Genomic DNA, 24,680 nt, shown 5'->3' with positions numbered 1-24,680 from the left:
AAGTGACTTAGTCAACATAGAGTAATCCAAACTAGAAGGAAAACTATGACATGTTGTAGAACATCATGTTTTTTACAAGGTGACAATATTAAATCTATTTTACACAAGGTTGAATTACTTAATTTGAAGTTAGAACAAATTTAGATTGAGTCACTTGTAATCTGAATAAATATGAGGCTGGATATTGGAATGATGTACACATCAAGATAGAATCACCTTTAATTTTTATAAGTTTAAAAGACCAAGACTTGTATCCTTTATAAATTTTATAATCTTGAGTAAGTTTAAAAGACCAAGACTTGTATCCTTTATAAATTTTATAATCTTGAGGCATGATGTTGGAATGCTTAAAAAATCGAGACCAAATAACTTGAAATCTTAATAAATTTGAGCCTGAATGCTGAAATGTTGTACAAATTAAGACCATGTCATTTAAAACACTAGTGATTTTGATTCTACACTTCGATCATATGATGTATAAATTAAAACTAGTTACTTATAACTATAATAAATTTGAGGTTAGACATTATAATGATATACAAATAAAGAATGAGTCGCTTATAACTTTGAAATGATGCACAAATTAATATCAAACTACTTGTAATTTTAGTAAACTTTAAGGTTTAGATATCGAAATAATGTACAAATGGTGAATTCATATTAGATGGCCAATGACCCAACTCTAACTCCATAAAAGGTTTCTATTTTTTTCTTCTAGATCCACGGCATTCAATTCTCTAGGATGTGTTTTATCATTTCTTTGTTGTCAAAGTTCAAAATCAGAAAGAACATCAAATTTAACATTCAAAACATAAAACAATTAAATTTAACACAATTGTAGTACAAGTAAATTATAAATTAAAATTTTACATTACCTGGACAATATTCTTTAACTATATTTTTTTTTATAATCATTAGGAATCTTCCTCCAACTCTAAAATGTCACTTCCGCATTTTCTTAAAATATCAACGATTTATTTAAAAAAGCCATCAACACTTAACATGTGTTTGAAAACCCAAGTATGTGTTTGGAAACTATTGTAACATCCGTTAAGAAACCTAGTAAAATTTTAAAAAAAAAATTGTAGTGCTAATCCGTTTACTTCTTATATGTTCACATATATTGTGTGAGAGTTAAAATCCAAATTCTAAAGACACCGACTTGCATCGTATATGCTGATTAATTATAAAATGGTTGGATAGGAAAATTCTCAACTGATGTAAAGTCGTTTTCCTGTATAATTACGACATAATATTGAAATTAATCTTGTGTACTAATTTGAAATCCTAAAATTGTGTGTCAGAAAATCGCATAGAAACCCTAAAAGAATAGCTTTTTTTATTGGATCTTTTGCAGCATCAATTTCTTTGACTATAGGGAATATTTTTGTTGGATGTCATGCATTTACTAAATTCTTATCAAGTTGCTTTTCATGCCATGATCGCTTATAATGCCTAAATTATTTTGGTTTAGCACTTTTACCGATAATTCCTTCTTTCGTGCCAAAATAAGAATTTTGTCAATGATTTGACGAATTTGAAAGAGATGCAAAAAGAAGGTATAGCAAGTTGAAAGTTTTCTTATCATTATATCAACATTTATATTTCCAGCTTCAAAACCTCTATCATAATTGTATGTAAACTTTGTCCCATCATTATTAATTGATTCTATATTTATTATCCAAGTCATATACACATGGAACCTTATCAAGATAGCATTGTCTAAGAATATCTTTAACTTTGTACGTATAAGATTGAAAGAAAAAAGATGTATTGTCTTAATTCAAGTCGCTAGACCACACTAACAATGTTTAACTATGGTTAGCTTGTAAATGGACTCACTCTTATTTGAATTAAATTATAAATTATTGTCTAATATATATTTGACACATTTGCTATTCTTTCATTACTAGTATAATTTTATTATTATTTTTTTAACTTCAAGTCTTTTAAATGAAATGACTAAAATTAATTATTATATTCAGTGTCTTGTTTGTTTTTAATTCAAAGTTTCATAATAGTTTTGTATTTAAATGATGTCTCACAGAATTTAAAAAAAAATGTGTATATAAACGGTTATTGACCTAAATTCTTAAATAATACGAGACTATATTAAATGTACCAAATTATTATTATTATTATTATTATTATTATTATTATTATTATTATTATTATTATTATTATTATTATTATTATTACAATTATTTATATTTGTATTATTTGTCATATCCCTTATTTTACCGCTCCCTAAATACTTACAAGTTTATAAATAAAAATTACATACAAGTCTTTATAACATAATCAATAATTAGATATACAATTACAATTCAAAGAATGTTTGTCCTGCTTGACGTGTCAATTGGCTTTAGGTAAAAACTGAGTTTCTTGATAATGGTCAACAGTACAAGATTTTCAACTCAGATTGATTATTTCTTTTTTAATGTTAATATATGATATCTAATGTAGTGTATATATCAGAATCAATAAATATATATATATATATATATATATATAACGTTTATTTTAATATTAATTATTACAAATTGATTTATTAAGAGGTAACAAAATCATTAAATAGAAATCCATTTTAGAAAAAATAAATTAATTACTATAATAACTAAATTAGAGATCATTTTAGAGACTAAAAAAATTATTGGTTTCTAAATTAGTTTTTATTATTTATAAATAGTTTCTAAATTGGTACCTAATTAGCTATCAAGATTTTAACTACTAATTATTTAGATTCTAAATTTGGTAGCAAAAATCTTGGTAGTTAATTAGATACCAATTTAGAAACTATTTATCATTAATAAGAAACAAATTTAGAAATCAATAATTTTTTTAATCTTTAAAATAGTCTATAATTTAGTCATTATAGCAACTAATTATTTTTTGTCTCTAAAATTAGTTTCTATTTAATGATTTTCTTGTAGTGTAAACAAAATATATATAGTTCATATTATCATTCTTTTGAAAAATATTAATATGATAGGTATCAACATAAAAAATAGTGAATGCAATATAATGTTAACGTAAAAGAAAACAATTTAAAGAAAAAAAATACATTAAAAATAAAAAAAATATTTTTTTAAGAAGCACAATGAGATACATATTAATTAGAAACAAAGAGGGTTCACAATATATAGATAAGTGTACATAGGTCAAGTTTAGTTATTGATTTAAACTTAAAATTCACATTTTAATATAATAATAATAATAATAAATTGATTTTTTACTATTATATTTTGGAGTGTGTTAGAATGAGTATTTATGTTACAAATGTGTATGAGTCTATTAAATCTTATTTATGGGGTTACAATACAACAATTAGTACTTTTTAAAAATAAATTAACTTTCTCTCAACGATAATTATGTTATAAGCTTTATCCAAGTATGATATGTTATTTGTCTTTTGCAACTTTCACGTAACTACTTTAAGGAATTGCTTCATTTATAACTCTTTCTTTTATTTTCTTGTATAAAAACTATTTCACAAAAACATCCATTGAGATAACTTATTCAAAAAGTGTTGAGACTGATTTCATCTTTTCAAGATAACTTATTGAAAAGTGTTGAGAATGATTTCATCTTTCAAGATAATTTATTCAGTTTAAAGTCTCAAAACATATAATTTTCTTAAATCATAAGTATAATGATAACTTATCTTAAGTTTTATAAAAAGAATCTTGCAAATAAAAGTGTTCCAGATCACAATTTCATAAATTTTATAATAAAGTATCTCATATTTTTTACATTTCTCTGTTCTAGTACCATTAAAATAAAATAAAAATATTCCAAATGATAGTACTCTTTATAGTCTCTCGAGTTAAGAAAATCGAATAAAAATCCTAAAAGTATTGCATTCTTTTTTTATTGGATCTTTTGAAGCATCACAGAATTTCTTTGACTATATTTCGGTATGTTTAGGGAATACTTTTGTTGTATATCATACATTGCTAAATTCTTACCAATTTAACAATTTTAGTGATAATTACTTCTTTTGTACCCAAATAAGAATTTTGCCAATGATTTGACGTATTAGAAAGTGATGGAGAAAGAAGGTTGGAGTAAGTGATGGTCACAAATGATTTGTGCACTTTTTTATGGAAAAAAGGAAGAATATTTTTATTTGTTTTTTTTTATTGTTGGATATCATGATTGATGTAGAATCTTTGTTATGCGTGGCTAGATATTATGATGGTTGTTCCTTTTTGTGTTTACTCACATTTTTTGTAGTTGAGATTGTGTAATGCTTCGGAGTCCGTAAATCTCGGATTGGGTAATATATGGATAGTTATGGTTAGTGAAATCTGGCGTCATAGAAATAAGATAGTTTTTAATGAGGAAATTCTGGATTTTTCTGAAATTCTTTCTTTGACTCAGTTTTTGTCAGGTTATTGTCAAGATAAGGGATAAGATCCAATCAAAAAAAGAAAACTTGACCTTACTTTATTTCTCATCCATGCTCATGATTGAACTTGTGTCATGGTAAGGATTTCCACTGCATCTATCTTTGCTTGATTGAAGATAACCTTGTTTCTATGCTTTCAGATACACCATATCACAGATACCCATAAGTTTTTCCACAATCTATTTCCTTCTTTATTAAAGAAGATACATGAGAATTGTTCAAAATGATTAGTCAACTCATTGTGGTTCACCGAGCTAATTCCAAGTCAATTATTGCACAAATTACACACTGTAGTTGATACCTTACATTAAACAAGAATGTGTGAAGTTGACTCCTATTCCCTCCCACATAACACACATAATGTATCCCTCAACCTCAAACCTTTTTTGTGCAGGTTCAACTTAGTTGCTATCCTTATAAGGCCCTCCATACATAAAACTGAGCCGATGACATAACCTTTAGATTCCAAAGATGTGCAAACAACTCGATTACACCCTCAATTCCATGGTTTGCTAACTTTTTATAAGCATATTTTATTGAGAAACTATAGGACGAGGGTCGTTCCATAACCATAAATCCTCCTTCTCTGAAAGTAGGAAACTTGTGACAAGCATGACATAAAATCTTTTGCCATAGGTGTTTTTTCATTCGAACCACTCCCTTCTATAGCCAAAATCCCACTCCCACCTCTCACTAGACCACCTTCCGAAGAAACCAATAGGGTTATCTTTAAGCAAGGAGTTATTGTAAATTATGGAGTATCTCTCTTTTGAGTTGGGAATTTGCTAACCACTCATCTTCCCAGAATTTGAACTTTTCCCCGAATCCTACTTGCCAAACCAGATTTAATTTGAACCATTTGCTTCCCTGATATGAGAGGCTAACTTTGTATAAATCATTCCACCATCTAGATCTATACTTTTTTTGAACCAGTGTACTTGAGTTTACCATGCTCCAAGATCTATATTTGAACTCTAGAACATCATTCCACAGTTCAGACTCAGGGGATCCCATTCTCTATAACTACTATTAATCCTCCACTACCACATCTTTCTCATCCGACATTAGGATTAGGTTTACTTGTATAATAACTTTTATTTATTATTAAGTTCTTATTTTTTTCATGTAATACCATAAAAATAATGGTTTTTCTTTATTATGTTTGTCTTATATAGTGGATCTAATAGTAGTGATCCATTTGTTGACGGTGGTGTGATCTCATTTGGTGTAAGACATTCATCTTCTTCTACCACAATTGTTAAATAAGGGATGAATTAAATATCATCCACTTCTCTAATAACCAACAATCTACTCTATAACCTTCCTATAAAAATTCTAATGTAGAAATAATATCATAACTAAAATTTAAATTCTATGATTAATGCAAATTAATTTGTTGTTTGTTATTGACTGAAAAATATCACTTTGACACCTAATAACAAACCACGTCTACTCGACAACCAATTATAATAATATAATAATATTTTTAATAAAATAAATAAATTAAATATAATTAAAATATTAATTTATTAGGTTGTTAAGTGAATTTTTTTATACGTGTGGTGTCAACTTATCATTACTATTAAATTACATTGTTTGAATTTGTTTATAAGAAAATTTCTCGATAAATATAGTAACTTATTATATTAGTTATAAGAAGATTTCAAGAATGTTTTATGTTGCAAATTGAAATAGTTATTGTTGAAATATGAAAGAAATATTCATTAATTGTTTAGAATATTATTATATATAATGTATAATGATATCTAAAACTATTTAGTTGTGTTGTTGTAGAAAAGGTATAATTTTAAATCAAAGTATAATCGAGTCATACGCTAGGAAAGTTTAACCTAATGTATGAATGACTACTCCAATCAATTGTGTAAACTTAGGGGAATAAAAGCTAAATTAGAAATGACTTGATTTTTTTTGATAATAAAGAATTTTAATAAATGAAAATATTAAAGAGTAGTTCAACGTGTATACAAAAAGCTAAAATAATTAAATCATAGGCTCATGCTCATAAAAAACATGTATCTAAGTCTAGATATACGTACACCCCATTTCTCCAAAGATTAAATGTCATTGTATAGGTAGGAGAATTTCTCAAGCTAAAAACATTGGCTAAAAAACGTTTCTAGGAGCACCTCACACCATAGCAAAAACAAAATTTATATAAAAAATCTTCTAGGAGTGTCTCACTCCACACCAAAAATAGAAATTACATAAAGACAAAAAAAAAAAACCAAGACTCATTCTGACAAGATTCCACCAACACATATATTACAATAAAATCATTAAATATAAACTAATTTTATATACCAAAATAATTAATTACTATATTAACTAAATTATATACTATTTTATAAATTAAAAAATTATTGGTATCTAAAGTTGGTTATATTATTAATAAAAAATTATAAAGTAATTTTTAAATTGGTATCTAATAATTAACTATGAATGTTTAATCACTAATAACTTTATATTTTAAATTAGTCTTTGTTAAACTTTTAAAGACTATTTTAGAATCTAAAATATTTATAGGTCATTATTTTTCACTTTCATACGAAAAAATTAATATGTAACGTTTATTTACATACTGAACTAAATTCGTATATAATCATTTTTAACTTACATACGAAATTTTTTTTTTATATAATAACTTTTATTCTTTTATACGGAAAAATCCATATATAATAATTGTAAATAAACACTTTTTTGTAATGATGAGACCGTGATGAGTTTGGAGTTATTTTTTTACTTCTATTGAAAACTTAATTTGTGAGGCCGAATAAAATTCACTGATTCTAGGATGGTATTTGATCCTTAACATGTTTAGCGAGGGTCAAATCCCCTTTAAGTTTGTTCGTGTTTACTCAAGTTAGAGCTTAGCTCTTTTAGTTTGAACTTGGTCCTCGCTTTTTAATTTTTTAATGTGCAGTAAGCGAGAGCTGAGTTAATAGAAGATTCAGCCTTAAGCGCCCACGGTGTATGGGACGTTATGCCCACACTAATTATAATATGGCGTCTTTTTTTAGTTTTTCATCCATTTTTATTGTTGTGATATTAGTATAAAAGACTTTGTTATTTTATATATAAGGTAATGTGGTTTTACTTAAACAAACATCCTTAAGAGAGAATGTTTTTTAGATGTTGTTTAAGATTTGATTACATTTTTTGCCTACAAATGAAAATGCATATTACACTGGACTGTCATCTCCAATTGAAATTCCTACTCTACGAGATGATTCATGATTGTTGATCATGCGATGCTCATCATGCACCTTGCATACCGGAGCATCATCTACCAATGTCGCATCATGTTGTTGAATAACCAATATAGATGACAACACCTCATGTTCTGAAGAAGATAAAACATCTCCAATAGGACCTAACTCGGCATGTTCTGGTTTCCTTTCTGCCAATTTAGCAACCATATTCGATGGGAATCGACCTTTTCCAACAATTATGAGATCATAATCCCCACTTTTTCCTATTACTAATACGTCTTCCACAACGTCCTCGCTAAACTTCTCAATGTATTCCACCATGTCATTCAACTTGCTTTCAAACTCTTTAATTGCCTCCTCATCCAACTCCTGTAATTCATCAATGAGAGTAATACAATGTTAAGCATATCTTCAAAAATCTCTTTTTATCTCCATTATAAAAACAGAATGCAATTTGTTATGTATAACTTGAGCTTGTTATGCAATTTGTAAGTGTTTTAGAGCGTTACCCTTTCTTTCTGGTGATTCACTTTGGCAGTGGAGAAGCTGTAACTTTCGTCGTTGTTTTGGCCAGGTGAGAACCTTAAAACGATGTTGTTCTCATCCAACCCATCCTTTTCAATAAACCTTACAACACTTACTTTAACTGTTGGGTGTTCAACCATCTTCTTCCCCAACTCTAGAGCTTCACGATCATCTGGGCCACCGAAGAAGATGATGCACACTCGTTGGGAAACATTGGAATTTGGGATTGGAGTTTGTGGCAAATTACCATATCCACGATCCACAAGCACGACCACTGAGCAAGGTGCATTCATAAGTACCTTCTGGTTCGTCACTCTCCATTCGTGGCCTGCGTTTTCTACCACTTGATGTTTCTGGTTGTCCCCATTCACTTCTGTCCTCCAGTGTTTGTGGAAGGGCAAAATAATCATGGTCACCGTTTTCTCCTCCGCCACGTGGCAGATGTCCTCATGCATGGTGGAGAGAGAAGACACGGTGGTTGTGGAGCGAACCATGACTCGGCCTAGTTGACTGTAGGCTTGAAAGGCTCCTGCAATTCGGTCATGCCACTGGTCACGATGGGAGCGGTTGAAGAAAGGGAAACCATTCCTACGGGCACGATGAACCATGACGATAGAGGATGAACGCTCTGTGAGCTCAACAAGGTGCATCATGAACAACTTTATGAAGGACTTTTTTATGCTTCGAGTTGATTCAATCAAATTTATGATAGAAGGGATATTGGCTGGTCCATGGAGACATGCCAAGACTCTGAACTTCTTAATCACTTCATCCCTAGAACCCCGGGAACTGTCACTTAGCTTCCGCGGGGCTTTCATTGAGTTCCCTCGAGCTGGTTTATAGATGGCCATCACTATTGGTGTTGTGATGAAGGTAGTGAATAGAGCCATAAGAACTAAAATTGCAAACATTTCAGCATTTAAAACCTGAAAAATTAACACCATTTATCAAAATTAAACCATCTCCTTCTCCAACTGGACACAAAATAACTCTTCTTACTCTATGGAATCAACTAGGAACTCGAAACTAATTATTAATTATCTCCACCAATATATCTACAATATGTGAAAAACTATTTTCTTAATCCTAAAAATAAATAAAAAGACTATTAATGAAGATGACAACATGTCTACGTGTTGATATTTGGTTAACCATTTTTACTGTAAGTAAAAATTAAGCATAGTGAGGGATATTGATAAGAATAAAACAGATAAAGAAATAAGTTGAAAATGTATAAAATTTGGTGTGAACAAATAAAATTGATTCTAGCAAAATGATTACAAAATGGAAAGCTAATATAGATATAATCATGATGAAAATATGTAACGTCTAAGAGATATTAATCAAAGCATTCAATATGTGGTGTCCTATATGTTATTTATTTATAGATGATATTGGATTGATTGTCTCTTTCCTTATTTGGACTATGTACTGCATTTCTTTATTTACAATTTCACATTCCTTGATAAGATGTTCTGACTCCCATAACTTTACACCTACTCTTCTCAGAGAAGTAAATGATAAAACATTAATAGACTGTGCTAACTAGTTTTAGCATCCTAACTTATCACCGAATCTTGTCTACTTTTTGAAAGGTAGGAGTGGCAATGCTATATTTGTTTTTATCAAAATCAGATATAAATCAGATGGAATTGAATTGAGAATAACAGGTTTTATAGGACAAAAAACCAAATGAAGTTCTTCGTTGTGCCTAAGGAACTATAAGGTAATAAATGTCACGAAATTTATTGATACCATGTTCTTTTGGGCCCACGGGGGAATCAAGAAAGTCTTAGTTCACAAGATTATCGTTTCAGGAATCACGAAAAAAAGTTTAAACGTAAATGACATGCCATTTAGACCAGTCACAATTTTGATCTAACTTCCCATCTTATACGACTTGGACTTGGCTACTCAACTGCAACAAAACTGTGACGGCTGCAATAAAATACATTTCCACTTTGAAGGTAACGATGTTTTGAAATATAGTGATGATACACAAACACCCCATTTTCTACAACACCTAATAAATAACATTTTCTTTTTAAAATATTTAATAATTCAGGATGAATTAATTAGAAAAAAAAATTATTAGGTGTTCAAAGAGTGTAGGAAAATTGAAAGGCTTACTTGTAAAAAATTCCTTTGAAATATTTTACTCAAGTTCGTCTACTTTGGCTAACCTATCTTCTTAACCCACAAAATCCACCATGTAAAAGTCAAACAAATGACTTGTACAACAAAGGGGGTGACTATTCAAAAGAATTTGGTATAATTATTCTAGTTCTATATCATGTGTAACTAATCTTCTTCTTTATATTAGAATAATATTCAAAGATTCACCCTAGGTTCTCGATTAAAAGAGACAGGTGTTGGAAGGCAGTGGTATTTTATTCTGCCACGTGGTATTTAATCAGCAGCCTCCTATTGACATAGAGAAAGTTTTGATGTTGAGAGATTTATATTATCTGCAATAGGTCTTATTTAAAAGCAATATAATATTTATAAGGAATATAGAAAAGGAAACTTCAAGGAGAGTGAAAGATCTCTCCTAAAGTGACAAATTTTAAATTGTGATTGAAAGAGGGGTTTATAATTAATACGTGAACATGTGTATGGAGCAAGATTAGTGTATGTGAACATGAGTATATGTAAAAAAGTATGAAAAGAAAGAAAGTGACCTTTTTTTCCCTTCCAATGTTGAGTACGATGAGCTCAACGAGGCCTTTGGTGTTCATGAGAAAGCCAAGTGTGAGAGATTCTCTGGCGGGGATCTTGCAGAACATGGCGACGGCGAAGGTGCCAAGAATTTTCCCGGCACAAGCCGTGGCTATGACCAGAACCAGAAGTCCCCACGCGGAAGCGCCACGTATGGTGGTTACATCGGTTTTCAAGCCACTGGAGGCAAAGTAGAGTGGGAGCAACAAACCTAAAACAAAATCCTCGATCCTCTCCATTAGCTTCTTCGCGAAGTTTCCCTCCTTTGGAATCGTTAACCCGAATACGAAGGCCCCGAATATAGAGTGAATCCCGATCAGGTCCGTCATAAACCCCGACACCAACACACCCGCCAGTGTCAAACAAACATAAAACTCGTCAGTCGCGTCGTTTTCGCCCTTCCTTGCCACAACCGCCATCGCCGGTCGGACAGCCACCATCATGAAAACCACGAACGCCAGCCCCGAGAGCAGAACCCACACCGATATCAGAGGACTCTTGTGGGACCCGCTGCCGTTGCCCGCCAGAGCCACCGCCAGCGCGAGTAGGATCCACGCTACTACGTCATTGAACGCCGCCGCCGCCATCGCGGTCTCCCCCACGCGCGTCGTGAGGAGCTTCAGCTCCGCCAGGATGCGCGCCAGTACCGGGAATGCAGTGATGGAAAGCGCCACGCCCATGAATACAATGAACTGCGCGAAGCCGGGCTCGTCTGCGCCGTCCACTGTTTTGCGGAGGACGACGGCGATGCCGATGCCGCTGACGAAAGGAAGAGATATCCCCACGGCGGCGATGCTGAAGGCTCTTCGGCCGCTCCGGCGAATGGAATTGAGATCGAGCTCCAAACCTACAAGGAATAGGAAAAAAAGAAGACCTATGCTTGCTACAGATTCCAGTGTTGGCGTGCTCCATGAAGGGAACATACGATGCAAATAAGTTTTGTTTCTTCCCAGTGCCGATGGCCCCAGCAAAACTCCACCCTTCACATATTAACAGTAATTTTAAAACTAATCACATCGAAAAAAGAAAGCATGATTGAGTACGAAGTGTTTCAAGTGCATTAGCGCAAACTTTGTTGAATTTAATAATATTAATTGGAATGAGTGGGACATACCAGAATCTCTGCAATGACTTTGGGTTGTCGGAGAGGTTTGAGAAGTAAAGCGAGGGAGCGAGTGACGATGAGGACTAAGATGATTTGAAGTATTAGGAGTGGGAAGGCATAGTCTAAAGGATTATCACCTTGCCACGCTCCATTAGAGGATGTCTTGATAGATGTTATGTTCAACGGCATGGTTATGCTTATTCTTCAAAGCTAGTTGTATATTCAGAGCCTTGTGCTGCTATCACAACGCTTTGCATGTGCGTATTTATAGATGAAGGAGAAGGTGACAGCTGCTGTTCGGTTTATATTACCTGCTGTTCGGTTTAGATTAAGGGTGATTATATCTTTACACCCTGTTTCACTTTACCCCTACAACAAACAAAATATTAGTATTTCTAACAAAATAAAAAAAAAACATCTCATACAAAATGTTAAAATAAATTTTAAAATTAAAAAAATTATAAATAATTATAAATAATTAAAATATTAATATTTATTGAATGTATTTTCTTAGATTAAACCTCTTAAGTCCTATCTATTTACGTAACTCTCATTTTTTCTCCTCATTATTATTTAGTTGGATGAAATAATATTCTAAAGATAAAAGATATAATAATTATTATTTAATATGTTATAATATTATTTTGGAGATAAAAGATATAATTGTTATTATTTAATTTATTCTGATATTATTTTGAATATAAAAGATAGAATTGTTATTATTTAGTTTATTATAATATTATTTTAAAAATAAAATATATAATTGTTATTATTTAGTTTATTTTAATATTATTTTGATGAAAAACTTCATAAGTAAAGGATGATCCCAAAAAGTAAAGAAAAATATTATTCCATGCAATACAGACTACACTGATATTATGATATTTTATACTCTCAATGACTTGATCATCGGAGTATTGTTAACCGGTGAAGTTCGCCTCATCTCATTGTGATCTTCAAGCATGTGACCACTTCCAAGCGTTCGACCTCAAGTTTTGGCGAGAACATTTGATGTCCGCCATGGGACAAGTAACACTGGTCCTGCTAACCACCTGAAACACTTATACACAAACCCTAATAGTTAGACAAGAAATGCAGATAGCCGATGGTCGTCCTACAACAAATAATGGAGACAATGCGAGCTTTCCAATAAGCCAACGAGAAATATCGCCAGGGACGAGATCGCCTGCGCAAAGAAGCCCGAACGAACCATGAGAGATTTGTGAGAGAAATAGAAACTTCCAGAAAGATGATGGAAGAGGTCGCTTGAGTAAACGAGGAGCTACATAAAGCAAACGAGGAGTTGTGCAAAATCATGCACAAACAAGGGTGGTGAAATGTTTGAGCCCGTTCCCCAAACATATCATCACGAGACTACCCCCAGCCATTCTCGCAGGAGATTATAGAAGAGCTGATCCCACATCACGCCAAAGATCACTATTTTCCGAGAGCCATCTGAAGGTGTTTAGGGCTCAAATGATCATCTCAGGTGGATCGGGCGTCATCCGATGCAAAATGCTCATGGGCACGTTCGCAGGGACAACCCTCCAATGGTTCAGCGGAGTACCGAACAACTACATCACTTATTTTCAAGAATTTTTCAGACTTTGAATGAAGAGATGGTAGTCGCCACATTTGTAAAGGGACTTTGGGTCAGTCCCTTTAGTGATTCACTACTTCAAAAAAAGACGGAGTCCATGGCTGAAGTACGAGAGCGAGCAATAGCCCACATTGAGGTCAAAAAAGCAATTCAAAGAAAAAATATGAGAGAGCAACAGGAGGATAAGGCCAAGGAAGAAGACAAGAACAAAAAGTGTTTTACTCCTTATGCTCAATTAATTTTAGCATTGTCATTTTCATTCACATGGTTGATCTCGCAACATACTATACACTCTTTTCAAGTAAAGTTATCTATTATTACTCTTTATTACTAATACTAGTTTGAGAAATTTTATTTAATTTTCATATATTTAATTATTAATCCTTAATATATAAGAAATAATTTTTACTTTTGAATTTTTTTTAAAAAAATCAGTTATTGGTATTTAGAAAATAATCAAGTAACAATAATTCAAATTTATAATATCATAATAAATTTATTTTTAAATTATACAATCTCTTTAGTGTTATCTTCCATGAAGATAGCAACATCCAGAATAAGATTTTGAGTATCTTGTTAAATTTATTGATTATGAGATATTACTAATAAATTTATGAGATGTTTTTATTTTTTATTTTTATCTCCCTTTCTAAATTATAAAAAATCACTTGGGAGTAATTATAGTAAAATATATTTTTTATTCCTTCAGTTTTCTCGAACCATAATTTGTATGGTACTCATTAGAAACTAAAATGTTGCTTCATCATCATTATCATAATGGACCTCTCAATCGTCTATTATACTTTTATTGCAGTTGTAGTATGATCTCTTTCATCATAAAGAAATTATTTTTGTTACTAGATATAAAATGTGGTAGTGTAAAAATGCATGTCTAGGAAAGTTCTGGCAAGAAAAAACTTTGTATTTAAGCACGTCCATTAGTGACTCACCTCTCCTTCCTAGGAATTGACCTGGTGTACTAGTTAACGGTCCACAATCATTGTTTCAGTAAACACTATTATTCATAGTGCATAATCCGATTTTAACTCTATGGCAACAATATGATATACATATAGCAAAGAACTTGATCGGACACTTTGATAAATTTTCCATAACCCATGTGTCAAGAATGGAGAAATGATTATGTTGATGTCCTAATGTAGCTCAGCAATAAAAGGCAGTGCACCACCGAACTTTCATACAGGATCGTAGAAGTGTTGAGCAACAAAACATATTGACTAGAAATTCTCGCCAAAGGAGCTATCCCGAGGACATGAAATGTGTCAAGTATTAAATTCTATTTTAGAAGTTTCTATTAAGTTATGTTTTGATTAAATATTTTCAAGGCCACACTCTTTTTATCCTAAGAAGTGTTTTTAATGAGGTCGTCTTTTAAATAAAGTGATTATTATTGGAAAAATATTTCACTCTACAAACGGACCGACTTGGCTGAATCCTAAGATCCGACCAACATGGTTGTCACAGCTTCTACAAACAGGCTGACTTGACCAAATCCTAAGATCAGACTAACTCGACCGTCACGACTTCTACAAACGGATCAACTTCATCGAATCCTAAGATCAAACCAACTCGATCGTCAACGGTTACTACAAACGGATCAACTTGGCCGACGACTTCCACGATCGGACCATCTTAGCCGACGATAACCACAATCAGACTACTTCAGCCAAGGTATGTTCAGTAACTGCTATCAAAATTTTACTCTGACGATTCACGATGGATCTGTTTGATTAATGCTTCATGTCAAGTTTATTTCACAAGATATCAATTAAGTTTCACCCAACTATTTTGATAGAATCCTTTCGAAGAAAGTAAAAACTTAACAAAAGATTGGTGAAAGCTTTGCAGAAGCCTGGTAAACAACTTGGTCGACGACTACAATCGGACCAACTTGGTCGAAAAATTATGATTATACCGCATTTATAACTGAAAGACTCACGTCTTGTCATATAGTGTCTTGAACCATGTGCAAAACTGCTTGTAATGCAAACATTGACTATAGCCTCATCGCCTCGCTCGGCTCGACGCTGGGGAGTTGTGTGTTATTCGGATTATATCGGTAAAATGACCAATATGATCTTAATAGAATATAAACTCGATGTGAGGTAATCGGGAAAATAATTGTTATTGTTTAATTTGTTTTGATGTTATTCTGAAAATAAATTATATGATTGTTATTATTTAGTGTGTTGCAATATTATTCTAAAGATAAAATATGTGATTGTTATTATTTAGACTGTTGTGATATTATTCTGAAGATAAAAGATATTATTGTTATTATTTAATTTGTTAAGATAATATTTTAAAGATAAAAGATAATATTGTTATTATTTAGTCTGTTTTGATATTATTCTGATGAAAAACTCTATAAAGCTCGGAGACCACCTCCAAGCGTCCAACCTTGAGTTTTGGCAAGAACAAATTACAAACATCATCAAACTTAAAGGAGACAACTAAATTTCTTTTATTTACAATATCTTTTCAAATTATAAACATTACGCTAAAGAGTCAAAAGATGCAAATATTTTTTTTATTAATGTAATTGTATAGGGCATCTCTCCCCAACTTAGAATCTTGCTTGTCCTCAAGCAAAGTAAATGAATATATTTGAATTTAAATATCAAACAGCTTAATTCATTAAACAACAGATCAAATTAGAAACTTATGATGCTTCCAAATTCAAATATAGAAAATTATAGACACAATCAATTTCCAGGATCAAATCAAAACAAATAAATGACAATTCATCAAGGAATATCTTCTCATATGCTCACGGGTAAGTGTTTCTCTATATTTTCACTGAATCATAACAAATCACAGTTGCTTTTCATTTCATCTTCAAATCACAAACATATTAGAAACATGAATCTTGAGGTCTTTTCCAGGGTTGTAATGAGGCTGGGCTTCCAAAAAATATTGGTTTTTCTTAGATAACAAAAGCACATCTTAAAGAAGAACATACCTACAATTCAATTATAGAGAACATATATGTTATCTAATTACCACTTTCTTTTGATATCACCTTTTTCCTCATTTTTTTTTTCATGATTTTCATGAAATTTGTCTATCTTTCTTTTCTATTTCTTTTTCTTCTTATGTTTCTGTTTCTTGTTTTTTTTTTCTTTTTTTTTCAATAATAGGAAAAAATTCTTCCTATTTTAAACTTTTTGAACTTTCACAATTAGAACCAACCATTCCCTTTTCTATATGTATTGCATCTATGTTCTCCTTCCTTAGACATGCTAAAGGGTAGGAAATTATATCAATAAAGGTTAAGGTGCAATATTAACAAAAAAATTCTTGGCCCAAAGGGGATAAAAAAATGGAATACTAATATAAAGGTTGGCTTTTTGGCCTTGGCTCCTACTTAACACAAACAAATGCCTCAATCATCTTCATGCTCTTTTATGATGCAACAAAAATAAAAATTAAGCAACCACAACTGTCAATTCATCAGTAAAACTCTCAAAAACTGTTTCAGGTTCACACACTCACTTGGTTTAAATGGTCTCATTCCTTTTTGTCTTGTCATTATTTGTCCTAATCAATTATCCTGTTAAATTTTCATGTATCATAATTTTAACTACATTTAAATAGGGATTCAATCATATTTTCTTTTCTAACCTGTGTCTAATTCATCTCACTACTTAATATTTAAACACAAATTCTTTTTTCCACAATTCAAAATTAATATTCTAGTTCTTTTTAATTTGAAAAAAAAATAAACTAGAAAAAAAACAAATTAAAACTGAAATTTAGTCAAGAAAGATAATTCAAGACTTAAAATTACCAAACTAATAAAACAGGAAATTTATTCAAAATAAGCAATAAAAACAAACCAAACAAATAAGCAAATAAACAGAAAACAAAATAACCGAAAAATAAAATAAATAAAATAAGAAAAAATTCAAATAACTGAAAAGAAAAGAGAATTAGAAAGATAAAACCATATTTTTGCTCAATCCTCTCTTCTTAAGAAATCATCCAGCTTTTTGTTAAAAAATATATCTACAGTCTTGCTTCATTTGCTGGATCTGCCCCCCTGAATAATAGAACCTGTCCCTAGGTCAAAAATACATAACCTACAAAATGATTAGGAGGCATATAGGATTTTTTTTTTATTATTCTTATTTACTTTTATTTTTTATTTTTTATTTTAAATAAAATCAGCAAAGGTAATAAAACAACATAAAACTAAAATGTGGACTGGGTTGCCTCCCAGTAAGCGCTCGTTTAACGTCATCTAGCTTGACGCCTGTTTATTTCAAGATGGACAACTCTCTTTGTTGCATCATGTTGTATGCATTCTTCCTCGTTACAAGAACATCTTCAACCACACGATAAGGATCTTTGATGGATCTTTTTGCCAACTGCATCTTGGTGGGTTGAACCTCCAAATCGCCTAAATACAGTGCAGCCTTGTCCACAGATAAAACGCCTATAGACACGGGAAGATTAAAACCTCCTAAGTTCTTAGAATTTTGAAGCAAGTCCCTTTGAGTCATGATACTGCATCTAGCCTCCAACTCTCTATTTCTCTCTTCAATATAGCTCCTATTCTTCAGAAATCTCTCAAATGTTGAATCTTGCTTCAGATTTCCTGCAAAATAATTCCTAGGGAGCAATTTGTCAAAGAATTTTCTGTCCTTCTCTGTTTTTGAAGGAGGATGAGGATATGATAAATCTTTTTCAAGAACACTTCTCTCCTTATTTTTAATTTTTTCTTCCTCACTTCTTTTCATTTCTCTCTCTAACTCCTCAGTCTCATCTTCTTTTTCAGCTATTACCTTATTGCAATGCTCTTTTGGGTTGGTTTGGTTGTCAACTAAAAACTGACCACTTTGTATTTCTTCAAATTGTTTAGCCACTTTTCCCATTTGGATCTCTATATTCCTGATTGTTGCCATGCTATTTTCTTCCATTATGACAAGCTTTGTTAGGGCTTCTTCAACTTTACTCATTCTTTCAAGCATGAATGGATCCTCAACTTCAGGTGAATTGTTCAGATAAGAACAGTGTCCATTAGGATGATCACCTCCACAAAAATCACACATGATTGAGTGACTCTGGCTTTGAGATGACTGCACAACATATAACTGTTGGGACAATTTAGCCATTTGTGCGGTTAGTTGCTCAATCTGTTGTGTCAGAATTTTATTTTGAGCCAAGAGTGCATCTTCTAACGAACCTTCCTTCTGAGTATTTTGTTTATCATGTTGGGATTGATAATCAGTTGACGCCAATGCAGCAATAATCCTTGTCGCTTGTTCTACATCAAGAGTCATCGTTGTGCCGCCAGCTGCAGCATCTAGGAGCATCTTTGTGTCAGATCTGAGACCGGAGAGAAATATGCTCAGTTGAGCAATATCTTCAAACCCATGATTTGGGCATTTTCTAAGTAACATTTTAAATCTTTCCCATGTCTCACAGAATGATTCATCTACTCCTTGTCTGAACACAGAAATTTCAGACTTTGCTTTGATGTAGCGAGAAATTGGAAAAAATCTTTGCAGGAATTTTTCCTCTACGTCCTTCCAACTAGTGAGACTCTGATTTGGAAGTGATCTGAGCCAATCCTTAGCCTTTCCTGCCAATGACAAAGAAAACAAACACATATAAGCATTTTCAAGATCACTTGATTGAAAGCCCATTGTTCCCACCAATTCATAAAATGTAGACAAATGTGAACATGGATCCTCATGATCCATTGCTTTGAATTGATGAGTAATGATGATAGTGAGAAAATTAGGATTTATTTTCAAGGCCTTAGCGGTAGCAGGTATTGCGATACTAGAATAATGCCTTGGTCCTTGGTACATGACATAATCTCCAAGTGTCCTCTTAGGAGGTGGTGCTTGCTCTTCTGCCATGTTGCTTTCTTCCTAAAACATATTAGTGAGAAAAAAAAAACAGAATATTTTTTTTTAAAAAAAATAAAATAAAATAAAATAAAAACAAATCTGCAAAATAAAATAAAAATAAAAATAAAACACTAAAATGACGTTAAGAGAAAAATAACAAAAATATTAAAAACAATATATACAGATAAAACCAAAACTAAAAACAGAATAAAAGAAAACATAAAAACAAAAAATAACGTACATAAAAATAAAAAATAAATACTAGGAATAAAATAATAAATAAAATAAAGCTAAACCAGAATAAAACTAAAAAATATAATTGTAAACAACTAACAAAATTTCTAACTAACTTACGTAAAAATAAAACTTAAGACTAGTAAAAATAATAATTAAAACAAATAAATAACAGTTACGTAAATCTAAATAAAACTACGTAAACTAATCTTAAAAAAAACTAAAATAAAATATAATAAAACAAAATCAAAATCAAAACAAAATAAAATAAAAATAAACTAAATTAAATAACGTAAAGAAAAGAAAAGAAAATAATATAAAATCAACAACTTTCTTTTTTTTAAAACAGCAAATCTATAATAAAATAAAATCAAATCTAATTTTAATAAAATAAACAAAATCAAAACAAACAAAAAAAATAAAAATAAAAATAAAATATTTACAATATTTAGGAAATTATACTCAACAAATCAAATCTGTTCCCCGGCAACGGCGCAAAAAAACTTGATGACTTTTTACGGCAAGTGCACCGCGTTTATCAGAAGTAATAATTGTCCCTAAGGACGGATATCGATCCCACAAGGAACAGTGAATTATCAAGTACAATAATCGCTAAATATAGAACAAAACAATTAAAAGTGTATTGAGAGTGGTTGTGTTGGCGATGCACTCTCTCACTCTCATGTATTTTGATTAACATGTCAATATTAAGTTTTTTAATTGAAATTGATGCCCGTATAAAAATCATTTATATCGATTCCTCGCATATAAATCCTTAAGAATGTTCCCTAACTATCGATCCCTCGCATAATTATAAGAACAACTTAGAACGAAGCTCGGACGTTTAATAGCAATTAACATTTCAAGTCTATTCCTAGCACTCAAATATGTTAAGTATTGTTGTTTAGGTCCGAACCCTAAAAATACCTCCCGGTCAGATTTAAGATTCTCAATTTGTCACGGAAAATTAAAAGTAAAACAACAATACCTACCAATAATCAATCAAGAACTGAATATTAATATATAAAATATCACCTCAATACATAAGAGTTTGAGCAGATTACTCCCAATCCCAAAGGGTAGAATTAGCCACGCATACTTCTATCACCTTCCATTCTCCCAATTGGGTTACAATTCACTCTATGGTGTTTTCTTCTCAATCTGCCACACTAAGGTTGAGCCTCTAGCCCTCTATTTATCCTAGTTTTCTAGGGTTAGGTTGTTTCCTATGTCGCGCTAATGGGCTAAATGATAAAACATAAAAAAGGCCCAATCTTTCTTTGCATCTTTTCCATTCTGGGACCTTTTATCTTTATCTTTTTAGCTCAAATCATTCATCTTTAATCCAAATCTCCAATCTTCCTTAGAAATCTGCAATTAACACCAAATTTGGGAATAAAATACTCTTATTCAAATAAAGATCATAAAAAATGTAAAAAGGTATAAATTCATAAATTAGGGATTATTTTATATGTAAATTAGCAATAAATCCTCATAAGTGCCTATATTTTAATATGAAATATTACTGAAATTAGACACTTATCAGGCATATACACCATTAGCTATCGATTGAACAATTGATTCTTCTTCTTTGATCGAGCTTTCCTTTCTTCCTCTCTCGTGCTCGGTTTTCATTTCTTGATCGGAGCACACCTGTAAAAGGTTCTTCGATGATCAAGTAAGTACTCAGTGTTTGAGTGTAGTTAATGCATTTATAGAGTTTGTAGTGAACTCTATCATTCATAGGTCGTATTTAATTTGAATCATAACTTAAATGGACACTACTAGAAAATTATGAAATAGAAACCAATTTTAGAGACTAAAAATAATTAGTTGTTATATTGACTAAATTAGATATTATTTTAGAGACTAAAAAAAATTGGTTTCTAAATTAATTTCTATTATTGATAAATAGTTTCTAAATTGGTATTTAATTAGCTACCAAAGTTTTAACTACTAATTATTTAGATTTTAAATTTGGTAGCAAAAACCTTGTTAGCTAATTAGATATCAATTTTGAAACTATTTATCAATAATATAAACTAATTTTTTTAAAAAAATAGTCTCTAAAATGGTCTCTAATTTAGTTAATATAACAATTAATGATTTTCTCTCTCTAAAATTAGTTTTTATTTAATGATTTTCTTGTACTGAAAATTATCTATCGCATATCTTCTTAATTTATCTTTGTGCTTTAACTTTAACTAGTCGAATGACCTCCGACATCGAGTGATGTAATTTATTTGATTCGACCATACAATTAATAATATCTATTTAAGAAATAAAATATCATCATTATTAAAAAAAACTAACATTAATATATAATTATTACAATAAAGTACATATTTCATCCATTATCAAACAAGTGATAATATCGTAATTATAAAATTACTACTGTGTTTTATTTTATTTTGTTTTATAAAAAAAAAGTCAATGTAATATGACGTAAAACACTAGTAGTATTTTTTTCCATTATTGGTGGTGAAAATTATTTCCATTATTGGTGCTAGAGTAATGACTTGAGTTCGAATAATTCAAACTTTAATTGAATTGAAAACTGTGTATTAATAAATTGAGTTCAATTAGAGCTGAGCAACACATTTTATCCAAACTAAATATGTTACATCACGTATCAGTGAATTATTGTTCTATTAAATCAAATTGACTTCCAATTAGGGTGCAACATGTTCTATATTTAAATTAATTTATATATGTTAGGGTATTTTGTTATCTTTAATGTTTTAAAAGGGTAGAGGAATGAATTGTAATACTTATTTGACTAATAAAATTGTCTTATGTAAGACTTTTATAAAAAAATTAACATCTAATACAATTTCAAAAGTTTAAAATAACTATTAAGAATATTGAAATTTTAAAAAAAAATTGTTCATTAGTTCTTTTATAACTGAGGAAGAGGTTAAAGAATAACTAGAAAAATAATTAAGAAATAATGTAAGAACTGAGTAAATTATGTTTAAAAGTAAAATTAGTTTTAATAGTATGAAGTATAATATTTTATTAATTAAGTTAAATAAACTTATAAATAGAAGAATTTAATTATTTCAACTTATTTTATAAAAACAATCATCTTTCTAATATTTATTTTCTCTACTTTCTTTTTTAAAATTATATTTTATCCAGAGACATTATATGGTTGAAGTTTATTTGATGTTGTGTGTGGATTGATATATATTATCAATAAAAATTCTTTTGGATTGAGTTCAAAAATATTAGATAAAACTATGTTGAATTGTTGTCTTAATTGACATTTGAAATTATGAGAATTGTGTGGAAGATAGAAGAGTTGTGGTCATATTATAGATGGACGAAAGATATATTTAATTTGTTTACAATTTTAAACGACTTTTAAATTTTATATTTGATTGTATTATGATTAAATTAACTTGGGTTTTTATTTGAAAACTTAATGAAAATAATTGTATAGTATGTTTTGAAGTGCAATGGTTATATAGAATTATATATACGTTATGTTATGATATTAGGTGCATAAATGTTTTATAATTGTTGAATAGATTAGGGTGTCAATTTGAGATGTTTAAGTACTTTGGAATTCTACAAAACTTACAAGTTGGATCTTAGGCAAAGAGGAAGTGAGTTTTACTTTCAGAAATTCACTCATCAAATGAAAAAGTCACTTAGTGAATTTTGACCGAAAGTGAGTGAGGAGAATTTTTTTTGTTAAATTCACTCAATAGTTTTATAGGCACTGAGCAAATCAATGTTTTTTCGAATTAAGTTTAGTGTTTCCATAAAAGTAATGTTAACTTTACAATGGCTTTTGAATCATTTAAAAAAAAGTTTAGAACTCTAGTTATAACTCTTTATTAATGAGTAAAGTTTAAGTGGTCATTCAGTTGAAGTTTTTGTATGTTTTGAATTTTTAAGATAACTAAAAAAAAAAATTTATTGGAATTTCTCATAAAAGTTGTAACTTATTCTCTTAACTTTCTTATAAGTTATATTTGAGTATAAATGTATTGGTAGAACTTAGCATTAGTTTTTATCTTTAACAATTGTTGCAAAATTATGGGTATATTTTACATCTTTCTCTTTAATATTTGAAATTATATAAATTTTAGAATTACTAATACTTTTTTGTAATCGATTCAGATTGATAGGTAATGATAGTGTGATGGTGAAATAATATATACCAAGGATGTAATAATTTGTTGTGTAGTGGTAAACTGCATTGAATTTGGTGATATCGGTAATGGATTATCTTGACTCCTCTATTTACTGGACTCATCAAAATACATTAGGTGATGAGAGTCATTAGAGGTTTCAAATACTTGACTTTCAATTTGAAAGGAAATTGGATCTTGTAAGTTAAAAGAAGTGAATAATGTTATTTGCCTCTTTCAAGTGTCAAAGAAGACAATAGTGTGATAGGTGTAAAATCTCTAAACTCTAAATTCAACGCATTATGTATCTTTCGAAAATCATAAATGTTTATGTGATGAGTTGGATGAGATATGAATGTGATTTTAGTGGGTTTTGACAAAGTAAGATTGCATGCTATGTGATAGGTGATAGGTGATGCCTACACATTATATGTATAGACTTGATTTAGTGAGTGTAAATGAATATATATTTGTTATAGATGTTATAAGTGTTTATTAAATGTACAGTTTGAAAAATAAATTGCTATTATTTATTGTCTTTATCATTAATTTTTTTGAATTACTAGTTTATATTTTGTTGCGTGATTTGTGTTGTGATCTTAATGTGATTGTAGTATTTTTACACATGTGAAAATATTTTGTAGGATAAACTAAAATACGATATAGATATTATTGATGGATTAATTTTTTTTAGTAATATATATAGATTATATGAAAAGGAAATTAAATTGTTTTAAGTAGAAAGTATGAAAATGTTATAGATAAATATAGTAATTTTGTAACCTCCTAATTATGAAAATGTTAGTCTGCATTGAAGTTGATAACTTATCAAA

General features: G+C 30.3%; 1 protein-coding gene and 1 pseudogene across 1 annotated transcript; one reads left to right on the top strand and one right to left on the bottom strand.

Annotated features, from left to right (window-relative positions):
• Positions 1–7,479: 7,479 nt before the first annotated feature.
• Positions 7,480–12,302, bottom strand: CHX20 (cation/H+ exchanger 20). Its single transcript, XM_068617067.1, has 4 exons — positions 11,999–12,302; positions 10,848–11,864; positions 8,151–9,092; positions 7,480–8,010 (listed from the first exon to the last, which is right to left on the bottom strand). Exons 1-4 carry the CDS (start codon positions 12,176–12,178, stop codon positions 7,612–7,614), a joined length of 2,538 nt encoding a protein of 845 aa, XP_068473168.1. The 5' UTR covers positions 12,179–12,302; the 3' UTR covers positions 7,480–7,611.
• A 6,681-nt stretch (positions 12,303–18,983) lies between these two features.
• LOC137816797 (small nucleolar RNA R71) lies at positions 18,984–19,089 on the top strand (annotated as a pseudogene).
• Positions 19,090–24,680: the final 5,591 nt, after the last annotated feature.

Source organism: Phaseolus vulgaris, chromosome 1 (genome assembly GCF_051622355.1).
Source record: "Phaseolus vulgaris cultivar YP4 chromosome 1, ASM5162235v1, whole genome shotgun sequence".
In the NCBI taxonomy this organism is placed as follows: Eukaryota; Viridiplantae; Streptophyta; class Magnoliopsida; order Fabales; family Fabaceae; genus Phaseolus; species Phaseolus vulgaris.
Note: the sequence above shows the minus strand (reverse complement) of the source record. Positions and strands in the feature narration are given on the sequence as shown.